Source organism: Lathyrus oleraceus, chromosome 6 (genome assembly GCF_024323335.1).
Source record: "Lathyrus oleraceus cultivar Zhongwan6 chromosome 6, CAAS_Psat_ZW6_1.0, whole genome shotgun sequence".
Taxonomy (NCBI): domain Eukaryota; kingdom Viridiplantae; phylum Streptophyta; class Magnoliopsida; order Fabales; family Fabaceae; genus Lathyrus; species Lathyrus oleraceus.
Genome location: NC_066584.1, coordinates 196,626,176 through 196,637,567, shown reverse-complemented (window position 1 = coordinate 196,637,567; position 11,392 = coordinate 196,626,176). Strand labels below are relative to the sequence as shown.

At 34.1% G+C, this 11,392-nt stretch overlaps 2 protein-coding genes across 2 annotated transcripts; one reads left to right on the top strand and one right to left on the bottom strand.

Annotated features, from left to right (window-relative positions):
• The first annotated feature begins 1,499 nt into the window (after nucleotides 1–1,499).
• LOC127091244 (protein IQ-DOMAIN 12) lies at nucleotides 1,500–3,715 on the top strand. The gene is made up of 5 exons (XM_051029825.1): nucleotides 1,500–1,916; nucleotides 2,004–2,291; nucleotides 2,451–2,681; nucleotides 2,951–3,082; nucleotides 3,155–3,715. Exons 1-5 carry the CDS (start codon nucleotides 1,851–1,853, stop codon nucleotides 3,527–3,529), a joined length of 1,092 nt encoding a protein of 363 aa, XP_050885782.1. The 5' UTR covers nucleotides 1,500–1,850; the 3' UTR covers nucleotides 3,530–3,715.
• A 498-nt stretch (nucleotides 3,716–4,213) lies between these two features.
• On the bottom strand, nucleotides 4,214–7,875 carry LOC127091243 (eukaryotic translation initiation factor 3 subunit E). The gene is made up of 7 exons (XM_051029824.1): nucleotides 7,358–7,875; nucleotides 5,947–6,174; nucleotides 5,733–5,854; nucleotides 5,325–5,544; nucleotides 5,021–5,163; nucleotides 4,622–4,759; nucleotides 4,214–4,521 (listed from the first exon to the last, which is right to left on the bottom strand). The coding sequence occupies exons 1-7, from the start codon at nucleotides 7,718–7,720 to the stop codon at nucleotides 4,422–4,424; spliced, it is 1,314 nt and encodes a 437-aa protein (XP_050885781.1). The 5' UTR covers nucleotides 7,721–7,875; the 3' UTR covers nucleotides 4,214–4,421.
• Between the last annotated feature and the right edge of the window lie 3,517 nt (nucleotides 7,876–11,392).

Below are 11,392 nucleotides of genomic sequence, written 5' to 3'. Positions count from 1 at the left end.
ACCATGATTCGATAGAAGATCAACGATCATATCCAATAGCGCAGATAAAATCTTGAACCCATAACTCACTTAAGTGCATTCGACTACAAATATGTGTGTCGCTTTCCTACCCTACGCGTGTGGGTTCACGTGGAGGTCTCCTCTGTATCAACATTTTGTTTGCACAAGAGCATTAAATATGCATGTCTCAATGCCAACTACCCACACTCGTCACCATAATTGAGATCTCTCTTCTTGAGACGTCTTCCCAACAAACAAGCTACCTCAATGACACATATTCTCAAACCGGTCCCATTGGCGTCTACTTCAACACTCCTCACTTAAAAGTTCGTAGCAAAGACTTAGGGGTAATTTTTCTGGGATATCCAAAGGCTCGTTAAGACCGACCCAACTCAAAGGTCTAATCCAACAAAGGGTGTGTCACTTCCTGACGCACAGGTGGACCTTCATTTAGACACCGCATATGAGTACGGTTTCCTCCTCCATCTTGATCGACAATCACATCCACAACTGCCCCCACTCCATGTCGAACAACCTGAAAACAGTTTTAATTGTCTCCTCTATATAAGCATGACTCGGGGTCACGCCCAGATATTCTTTTACATGCATTGGAAAAGTCTCACCTCATACAAACAATGACTTAAACGTTAGAGTGTTAACCTTTTACAGATACTTTGTCTGTTTACCGAAAAACAATAATCATTATATCAGAAGCCTCACTCTTGATTATTTTCAACATTTTGCTTTTTCCTGATTCAAGTACGGAATAAATATAAATTCAATCTAATAATTTATCCACTTTTAGTTATCACTTAATTTTAAAAAAATTCAAATTAGCTATAAATTTATCTACTATGGACTAACTTATTGTTTATATTCTTCTTCTTTTTTTCTTTCTTTTTTACTGAATAGAATCTATACATCATGTGATAATTAGTTTCAATTTGGACATGTATTATGGGCTAGTTTGTTTTGACTTTAAAAAAATGGATTTTTTCTTTGTATTTTTGAAAATGGATTCTACAAAAATGTTTTTAAAAATATTACAAGTTTTTTTTAATTTATTTTTTATAAATTAAAAGATTGAATTGTTCATTCAATAACATAAATTTACATTATTGAAGATCAAAACATAGTCAAAATCACAATTTTTTCAAAAAATTGTATCTCAAAAATGATTTTTGTGAAAAGCTATTTGAAATAGCTTCAAAATTAAGTGATTTTTTAAAATTTTGATATCCAAATTTTTTTTAGATAAATGATGAAATAACTAAAATAACATTTTAAGAATAACTATTCAAATCAAATTTTCATTTGAAACTTTTATGAAAAGTTTATTTGTAAATTTTTTTTACACTAAAATATGTAACACTATAAAAATCATTTTAAAAAAAAAGCCAAAACAAACGGGCCATATAATGCATCTTTTTTCAGTTATAATAACAGTCCATTGCAGTCTTCCGGAAGGAAAAAGAAAATGCAAAAGAAAAGGTCATTTTAGTTAGTGTGACAAATCAAACATATAGTTAACAAGAGGGAAGGGAAGGGAGCCCATTGTAATTTTATGTTCTAAGCAACCATGATGAGTCATCTAGATCCATTGACCACATCATTACAAGAATCATTCATCCTTATGGCTTTCCCAATCTACCTTTTCACATACATGCTAGGTACTCAATGAAAAACCACATCAATTAAAGCCTATAAATTTTGATGACACGCACAAAGAGCAATGAATCTCATTTCTGAAATCATCAACAAAGTTTAGACTTTGAAATCATCAACACAAGGGTGATCATCATCTTCTTTTGGTGCTTACAAATTCAGTTTGAGTGATGTGATAAATCTTAATGGCAAAGAGGAAGAGCTGGTTTGGATGGGTGAAAAGCCTATTCATTTCTGAGTCAAAGTGCAAAGTAAGAGATACATATACATTGTTGTGATCATCTTACAATTAGTACTACAAAACTTATTTTGTTAAATAATTATTGTGTAATATCCAGAACCAGAAGAAATGGGGCTGGAGATTAGGAAGGATTAAACAGAAGCAATACCCTACAATTACAGCTTCAAAAAGGACATTGATTGAAGCAAATGCAGAACAGAGAAAGCATGCTTTAGCTGTGGCTATTGCAACAGCATCTGCTGCTGAGGCTGCAATCGCTGCTGCACATGCTGCTGCTGAGGTTGTCAAACTCACAAGTGGTGCCTCTCGTTCGAATTCATATCTCTCCAAGGGAGACAGAAGTTTGGCTGCCATCAAGATTCAAAGTGTTTATCGTGCACATCTCGTAAATTTTCCTTGAATCCGGTTCTTGTTTTGTGAGCTTCTGTTTTGATCAATTTGATTGTCTATTTTCAAAAGTATACATAAAGTGAAACTATAACTGATTCTCTAAGTTATCAAGTAGTTGTAAATTTACTGGAATTATAATTTGGTAATGAAACAGGCTAGAAAAGCATTAAGAGCATTGAAGGGAGTTATAAGACTACAGGCCATAATTCGCGGTCAAGCTGTTAGGCGTCAAGTGTTCAGATCTTTGAAGAGTGTTCCCTCAAATGCAAAAACTCAAAAGGAAAACCAGGACAGAAGCAGCCATACTGAAGAAGAAAACTACAAAAATGAACAGATAAAACTGTTTCCAAAGGAAAAGAAAAAGATAGAAGAGAATGAACTTAAGGTAAATGTATTTAAATTGACTTATTTTAATTTATCTAAGACTAGAGTATAAATAATGGTGAGACTATTTGAGAGAGCGTATGGAAAAAGCTTACTTATAGAAAACCACCCGACATAAATGTATCTTTTATATAGAAATCATTTATGCATAAGCATTATACAGTAAGTGTCTATGTTACAAGCGTTAAATTAAGTTGTTTATCCGAACAGGGCAAGTGTGCATTGAATATGAGCTACCATCGGGTCTAATTTACTCAAGAATTTTTGCAGGCTGAATGCTATAGTCAAAAAACATGGAATTGTAGCTCACACTCAAAGGAAGGCATTGAAGCTATATGGTTAAGAAAGCAAGAGGCTATTGTCAAAAGAGACCGCATGAGACAATACTCTTCTTCACAAAAGGTAATCTAGTTTTGAACCTTCCTTTTTTCATGTCATGCACTAGAAAATAACCATGTGATTTATATTTTTCAGGAGAGAACATTTTCTCAAAGGGTGGAAGAATTTGGAGGAGATAGTTGCCGTACGTTAGAAGAGTGGTTACATAAAGAAATAAGTGATTGGGATGTTCTTTGTAAACCATCTCATCTTTCAAATATCACACTAAGAAATGAAGTACAAGAAGAATTGAGTTCAAAAATTTCAGTCCAAAGAAAATCATTTTCTCATGTAAAAAGAAGTTCAATTGGTGATGAGAGTCCCATGCCAAATTCTCCTGTTTTTCCTAAATACATGTCTTTGACTGAGTCTAGCAAAGCAAAAGTAAGGTCTATGAGCACACCAAGGCTAAGAGCAGGATTTTTGGATATGTGTTCCTATCAGAATGAGCACCAATGCATGAATTTCTGAAGCCATCTCAATGTTCATTTCATGCTTGGTCCTTCACATGCATATATATCTATGTCAGAGTCTGACCATTATGTTTTTCTTTTTTTCTTTGTTTTGGAGAGGAGAAATGTTGCTATTGAGTACATAATACATGTCTGAAACGTGTATACTTCTAGTTTTTATCCAATTTGTTTATTTGAGTTTGTTGTTGTTGGAGATTTCATGTTGATAATATGCTAAAACAATGTATGATTGTATTGAAGAAATTTGATTGGAATTTCCCTCCAGATGATTCATATTCAATATGCTAAGACAATTATTTTAATTTGAAAATCTCAACAAATGATGTTTTTTTGTCAAGAAGCCAATGAAGTTTAAAACAATTTTAATGACCTGTGAATACCTTATCCACAAAATATGAATATTGAAAAGAAAACAAACTGGTCAAAAAAACTTGATTAACAAATAAAGTGTTTCTCTTGAATACAATTAGACAATTCTACATTCTTGTTATTGCACTTCGCATCCTTGCATATTAAATGTACATTTGAATTTTATTTTCACAAACCTAACCGGTTTGATACCAATTTAATTACATACACAGTCCAATAGCATGATCAGTGATGGGTTTAGTTCCCAATTTAACCAATCGAAACAGCTGGAATTTTAAAACTATGCCAGAAGGTTGGTGTAGCTAGAGCCAAATGAGGAAATTCATGGTAAATGTATTAAGCAAAATGATAATTAAAAATACTAAATATCTAGATTGACAGTAAAAACAATAGGAGTTATCAGAAAAACAACCTTCAAGTAAGGTTACAACCCATGAATTTGTATGCACTCTAAATACCAAAAAAAACAATTTGATGCATTGGGGAAAGATATAACAGATGCTCTCCTTAGCCTAGACAGTTTAACGAGCTACTTGAGCTTGTGTGTGTTCCAGAATCTGGGTGACTAACTTGTAAGTACGACCATTAAGGGCCTTGGTATGGTCTATCAGCTGCTCATACCTGTACATGAAGCATTTCAAATATTAATGGTCATAGAAAAGAAACAAATAAGACTATAAAAGACCTTAATATATCAAGTCTGTAATCAATGTCAACTAACACATTCGGATGATTAGGTTCCATGATAACCCTTCCAGTTTCAGAGTCAATTTTGGCATCAAGCTTTGAGCCACGGATGAGGTTCACAATCCATCTCTCAGCCTCCTCATAATTCAAATTTAGCTTCTCAGCAAGAACTCTGTTTTAAAGAAATATCAGCAATTGAGCAACCCTAAAATCAAAACTGTAGTTGCAACTTGCAACTTTAAAATCCCAGTATATAATATATTTGTGTTGTATGTAAAAGCAGACCAGAGGGGATAAATATCACAAAGACACAATAAAGCATCATAAGGCACAACCCTTATTGAAGCGTGTTTTTCATTAAAAAAATAGAGGCTTTTTAAAAAGTTGTACCCAACGGGCACTACAGTATTTGAATCAGATACTAGGCACATACCCCATGTCAATGCGTTGGTGTATTCTACAGTATGTCTCAAAAATAAACAGCCTAGCATTTTCAAGGAACTCGTCCCTTAGTGGTACAGTTGAGAAGTTGCTTTCTTCAACTCTTTTACCAAGGAAGGGATCATTGAGAATTACCTGCATTTTCACAAATGGTAAACATATTATAATCAACACAGAGGTATAGCGAGTGCTTAACTAGTACACAAATACTAAAATAAAAAGATAAACTGAGTGAGCATTTACATCACTTCAATAGCTGACATTTATTAGCTATAGTCAACAGAAAGGGAACTTACTTCTTCACACTCCCTCATCTTCTTTTGTGCACCATCAAAGTCATAGTTGACATAAACACAAGCCAGAAACTCGGTGATGGGGTCCTTGTATGAATTCTGCTCTTGTTGAATAACTTTTATAAAATCTTTGAATTGAGGCCTCCTGCGCTTGTTGACAATAAATGCTGTGGCCAAGTATCGCAAAAGGTGTGGAGCACTTGTTTGGATTGCGTTAAGATACCTACAAATGATATCACATATATTAGACAAAGCAACATTTAAAATAATAAAGTCATCCCAGAGTGAGGAAGCAATTGACAAAGTATTATGCAGATTAACAACAAAAACAAAATATGTGAAATAGGTGTGTTCTGATTAGAAACAAATGAAGGTATCCGGAAAAGGGAAAGATAAGTTGGAAGTGCATACTTGTCCTGGTTAAACAGATCAATTATTTGTGTTCTTCCATTGTCATGGTTGAAAAAGATGAACAGACTCCAATGCATCAACCATATTCTGCTTTGCACCTGATTAATAGGTGATGAAAAATTCTGCAAAAAAGTTCACCAATGGTAATTCTAAATTAATAACAGCAATACAAGCAAGAAAGTGGTGCAACTCAATGGTTGAAATGATGAACAACCTTTGAGTCAATTATTTCCTTCAAGCGGTTGAGCTCTTCAAGAGCAACATCCCAGTTCTGCATCAATACTTCAGCTGCCAGCTTTCCCCACAATGCATTCAAGCTCCTTTCACTATTTGTGCATAATGCTCTGTACTGATAAAGATAGTCAGCAGCACCAGAGTAGTTTCCACATTCAAACTGAAACTTGGCATATTGGTATAATGCCTCTATTTGTGCAGCACCAATCTGTTAAACAGAATCATCCATTAAGAAGTCAGATTTCAGATACAACAAAATTCCCTATTCCAAAAGAAAAAAGTGCTTGAAAAAATAAAACTCTGAAAAACAATGCAAGGAGACTATATTACTATGATTCTATCTATTTTAGTTAAAAGTGGCAATATAGTAGAAAGTAGAAACAAAGAGAAGTTAAATCACCTAAAGTCTAAGTCAATAATATAACAGCTTTAGATCCTTACTAGCAAGAGACCACCATATTAGAGGCATTTGAAAGAACTTATATAGAATTATCTGATGACATAAGTACTGGTGCAAGCAGGTGTTTGAAAGAGCTTATAAAAATAGCTTATGATGTCCATAAACTGTTTATGAATAAGCTCAACAAGATACAGTATAGAAACAGTTTGAACAAGATTAATGAGGAGTCTCTCATCACATATTCAAGTAATGAAACAACTTATACAATACATAAACTCTTGGGTGATAAACAATTATTTAAATAGCACTCAATCATGTTGTCTAGCAAATACCCCCTGCTATAAGATCACCCACTACCCTTTGGCAGCTTAAATCTATTAGCATGTTTGGTTTGACTTTTGGAATAGCCAAAGCCATTCTAGATGTGTAGAATTGATTTTGGAGTGATTTTGAGGTGTTTGATTCTTCTAAAGCAGAATTGATTTTGTCTCCAAAATTTATTCTACTTGAAGCTAGAATTTGTAGCTTCTGAGTTTAAACGGGATTTTTACGCTGAAATTTGTTGTTCATCTCACTTTTACATAAATGTATCCAAACCAAATACCACACTATAGGTTAAAATCACTTCTGTCCACCACCAATCCAAACACCACACTATGTTTGCCTGAAGAATAAAGTTACAATTCCCAATTACGGTCCTAGTCTACAAAAACCCAACAACTATACAGAAAACACAGCAGTTACTTCTGATAATCAGTTATTTGTTATCCTTCAAAGTTATCATCAAAAGCTGAATATTTCCTAAAAACCATTTTTTCTTAACTATAAACTAGTCTAATAAAAGAAGAAAAATAACTCATTTTATCAATAAAAGACATCCAAACACCAGTATCACAGGCATATTGGGAACCAATTTTTAAGGAGAAATAACCATTTTCCTATAAAACAATAGTAAAATAATTGATTGACGGTGTGAAATAAGGGAGAAAACCTGGTATTTGTCATTGAGCATCTGGAGATTGTAGTGTTTATCAGCCCTCAACTCCTGAACAGCGGCAGGATTCTGAAGGAAAGCAACAAGAGGAGCGGCAGCGTCTTCAAGAGACTTGAGACGAGCAACAACATCAGCCCTACGTTCGACCATATCCTGAGGGACATCTTCGGTATGGTAGAGCGTCTTGTGAATGTCCATGGCGTAATCAACCATGTTAGTGTTGTTCAAGAGATCAATCTTAGCCTTAAGGATATGATTATCATCGTATAACTGTCTCTCTTGGAGAAACTCTAAGAGAGGGAATACCAAATGTCGGTCGAGATTTGGAGCCATCCGCGGTGTCAGATCGTACTCCGCCATTCTCTTCCTTTCCGATAAGGATTCGGCCGAAGTCGCTGATACTGGTTACCAGAGTCAGGGAAGAAGATGAGATGCGAAGTTCTTTGATTTTTTAGGGTTTAGAAACCTAATCCGAAACGGCGACATTTCTTGTCGTGACAAACAAAAGCTAATTTTTTTATAAAATAAAAACAAAAATATTAACATAAAATAAAATTTAAAAAAACACCGATTTACATGTTTTTTTTATGAGTTATTAATTCTTGAAGATTTTAATTTTAATCTGACATAATTAGTTATTAAATCTCTTAATTTAATTTAAATCTCTTAATTTAATTTAACATTTTGTTTTAGTTTCTTTATTAAAAAATATTATATCAGTCTCTTAATTTCACTTTTGTTATTCTATTTGTTCTTTTCCGTCAATTTCTAATAAAAAAACGTTAAGTTTTAATGTAGCGTGACAATAATGTCATTGGTGTAAATCTGAATCAGCATGTATAGTTAAAAATTGATACACTATTTAATTATATTTTTTTTTTAATTATATTTTTTTTCAAGATTTACTCATCCTTTCGACTTACCCCCATTCTCTCTTCAACAAAGTAATATCATTTTTCTTCACATCCTTTTGACTTTCCCCTCCTTCTTTCTTCAACATAATATCTTTTTCCTTTCCAATCTTCTCTGCTTTTATCAAACTTATAAATTTCTTCGGAATTTCTGCTTTCAAATTACGATAAAATATGTCTTTCATTTTCAACTTGTTATGTCAAACTTTTCTAACTAAGGTTATTTCTTTTGCTCACTTCTTTAAAGTATTTAGGATTTATACATTCTGTTACCAATTTTATTAACACATTTTATTGTGACATAACTTTAATCTCATCTGCTTCTGATGTATTTTTTATGTCATTTATTTATACTTTTGGGGTTGTGAGATTCTCATTAAGTATGTTCACTTCTATTATCACCTCGTAATGATGGTTTTCAAACCTTAATATTTTCTTTTGTACTCTTACCATATAACTACTTCTATCTAATTTTAATGTCATTTGTTTATATTTTTTTGTTAACGATGGTTTTGATCTCCTATAATAAAATAATAATGTTATTTCTCAAAACCTCATTTATATTCTTATCTGATAGTCATGGTTTTCAAACCCTAATTTTTTTCTACTCTTAACATAGAACTGTAATCATGGCAAGACCATTTGAGACTATAAAATACACCAATGTTCGAAAAGAGATGTGGAAACTTGTTGTCAAAATCAATCACAAATTGTCGGTCATCTCTGAAGATAGCAGAAATATACCCAGACGCATTACGTGCTCAAACATACAATAGAGTCGTCATCGAACTTTATTTATTCTCGGAGGAAAGGGGAAACATCGATAAAACCCGAGGGAAGAGAAATTGGGTAAGAAAGTCGGTTTATGCAAGGGGAATGTATTAGCACCTCTTACATTTGTTATACTCAACGGGAACCATTTTGATTGTTCTATGCTTGAATGTGTGTTATATCTAAAGATTACTCGCGAAAGAATAAGGGAAAAGAAAAAAGAATAGATAAAATGCTCGGTGAGGATTATGGCCATCATGCCTACGTATCCTTATAGTGCAATAAGAAATTCAGAGCTCCATAGTTTATGGAACTAGTGGTGGGAGGTGAAAAGAAGAGTGATAACAAATATGGTATGAACCAAAGGATTATATTGTTTGACTCCAAAAATGGGTGAATTTGAACCCAAGAGTAAAAGTGGTATAGACTAAGATGTTGAGGGACAGAGGCATAGGCACTGTATTTTCATAACCAGAAACAAAAGGGATTAGGTGTTTAGCATCAAGGCAAACATATCTTGGTTCACAAGTAGACACAAGATAGAGCTCAAAGAGGTAGTGTATTTGGCTCAAAGATAACAATATATCAAATGGAGTGAATGAAGGTAGAAGATTATGAATGTGTCATGGAGATGAATGTAGTGATAGAGAAACGTAACCAAAGTCGAAGAAATGAAGGATTTGGTAAAAGTGACTGAAAGGTATGGTTTAGAACCAAAGGTAAGGGTATATTGGAATCCATAGAGGAAATGGTATTTTCAACCCAAGAGTAAAGGTGGTATAGACTAAGATGTGGAGGGACAGAGGCATACCCGCTCCATTATCCTAACCAAAAATAAGGAATTATGTGTTTGGCATAAAGGCAAACATGTCTTGGTTCACAAGATGAACAAGTGTCCTAAAAGGGTAGGTATGGGACCCAAAGAAAAATGGTATTTGGTTCCAAATAAAGGCAGCATGTCACTGAGGTGAATGGTTATGATTGAAGGTCGATGATATGGATCATGAAAGATATGGATGGTGCCCTAAGGCAGAAAAAGTATGGAATAAATAGGATTGTGCTCGACAAGGATTCGCATCCTCGTGCCTATGTATTCTCATTATGGAATGAGAAAGTCAGAGCATTCCTAGTTCGTGGACTACAAAAACAAAGGGAAGACACAAAGATGTGTTTGCCTACGCAACTAGGAATAAATAGACAAACACAACTTCAAGGGCATGACTACAGTGATTAACAGTGTAACATGTACCAAAAGAATATGGTGACATGGGAAACCATAAAGGCAAATGGTTTGAACCAAAGAGTAAAGAGGTACAGACTAAGAGTAGAGGGACAGAGACATAACCAATGTATTGTCATAGCCAAAAACAAGGAATTCAGTGTTTGGCATCAAGGCAAACACCTCATGGTTCACAAGATGGACAAATGTCCTAAAAGGATATGTATGAGACCCAAAGGAGAACGATGATTGGTACAAGGAATAATATATCACTATAGAGAGAACAAGAAATTTGAAACCAAAAATGGTACATTGGATCCATGAAGGAATAAACTCGGAACCAAAGAGTAAGGCAGGTACAAACTTAGATGTGGAGGGATAGAGGCGTACCCATTGTATTGTCATAACCAAAAAACAAAGAGAATTAAGTGTTTAGCATCAAGGAAAACATATTTTGGTTCAAAGGAAGGCATTGGAGTTGCCCAAAAAGGATATGCATGAAATCCAAAGGAAGAAAGTATTTGGTTTCAAAAATATGGTATTGATTGATGAAGAATAAAAAAAAGGTAGCTCGCGGAGAATCTGAATCCTCGTGCCAACGTATTCTCGTTGTGCAATGAGAAAGTCAGAGCTTTCGTAGTTCAGCCAACTACGAACAAAGAGAAGGAGATATTTGAGTGATGAAGAGTATGAATTGTACCAAAATACGATGGTGGTATGGGAACCCATAAAGGAAAATTCTTTGAACCAAAGTTTAAAGTAGGTACAGACTAAGAGTGGGGGATATAGGCATACACATTGTATTGTCCTAACCAAAAATAAGGAATTAGGTGTTTGGCATCAAGGCAAACATATCTTGGTTCACAAGATGGACAAATGTAATGTCCTAAAAGGGTAGGTATGGGACCCAAAGGAGAATGCTGATTGATATAAGGAACAATATATCACTATAGAGAGAACAAGCAATTTGAAACCAAAGAATGGTACATTAAATCCATGAAGGAATAAACTTTGAATCAAAGAGTAATGGAGGTGCAGACTAAGATGTGGAGGGATAAAGGCATACCCACTGTATAGTCATAACCAGAAAATAAAGAGAATTAAGTGTTTGACATCAAGGCAAACATCTCT

Bases quoted from the DNA above. Each gene is read 5' to 3' on its own strand.
- LOC127091244 (XM_051029825.1), top strand. From the start codon at position 1,851: ATGGCAAAGAGGAAGAGCTGGTTTGGATGGGTGAAAAGCCTATTCATT. The intron at 2,292-2,450 runs GTAAATTTTCCT...GTAATGAAACAG, and splicing joins GTGTTTATCGTGCACATCTC to GCTAGAAAAGCATTAAGAGC. The intron at 3,083-3,154 runs GTAATCTAGTTT...TATATTTTTCAG, and splicing joins AATACTCTTCTTCACAAAAG to GAGAGAACATTTTCTCAAAG.
- LOC127091243 (XM_051029824.1), bottom strand. From the start codon at position 7,720: ATGGCGGAGTACGATCTGACACCGCGGATGGCTCCAAATCTCGACCGA. The intron at 6,175-7,357 runs GTTTTCTCCCTT...TCTGTTTAACAG, and splicing joins TGCTCAATGACAAATACCAG to ATTGGTGCTGCACAAATAGA. The intron at 5,855-5,946 runs GTTGTTCATCAT...ACTTTTTTGCAG, and splicing joins AGGAAATAATTGACTCAAAG to AATTTTTCATCACCTATTAA.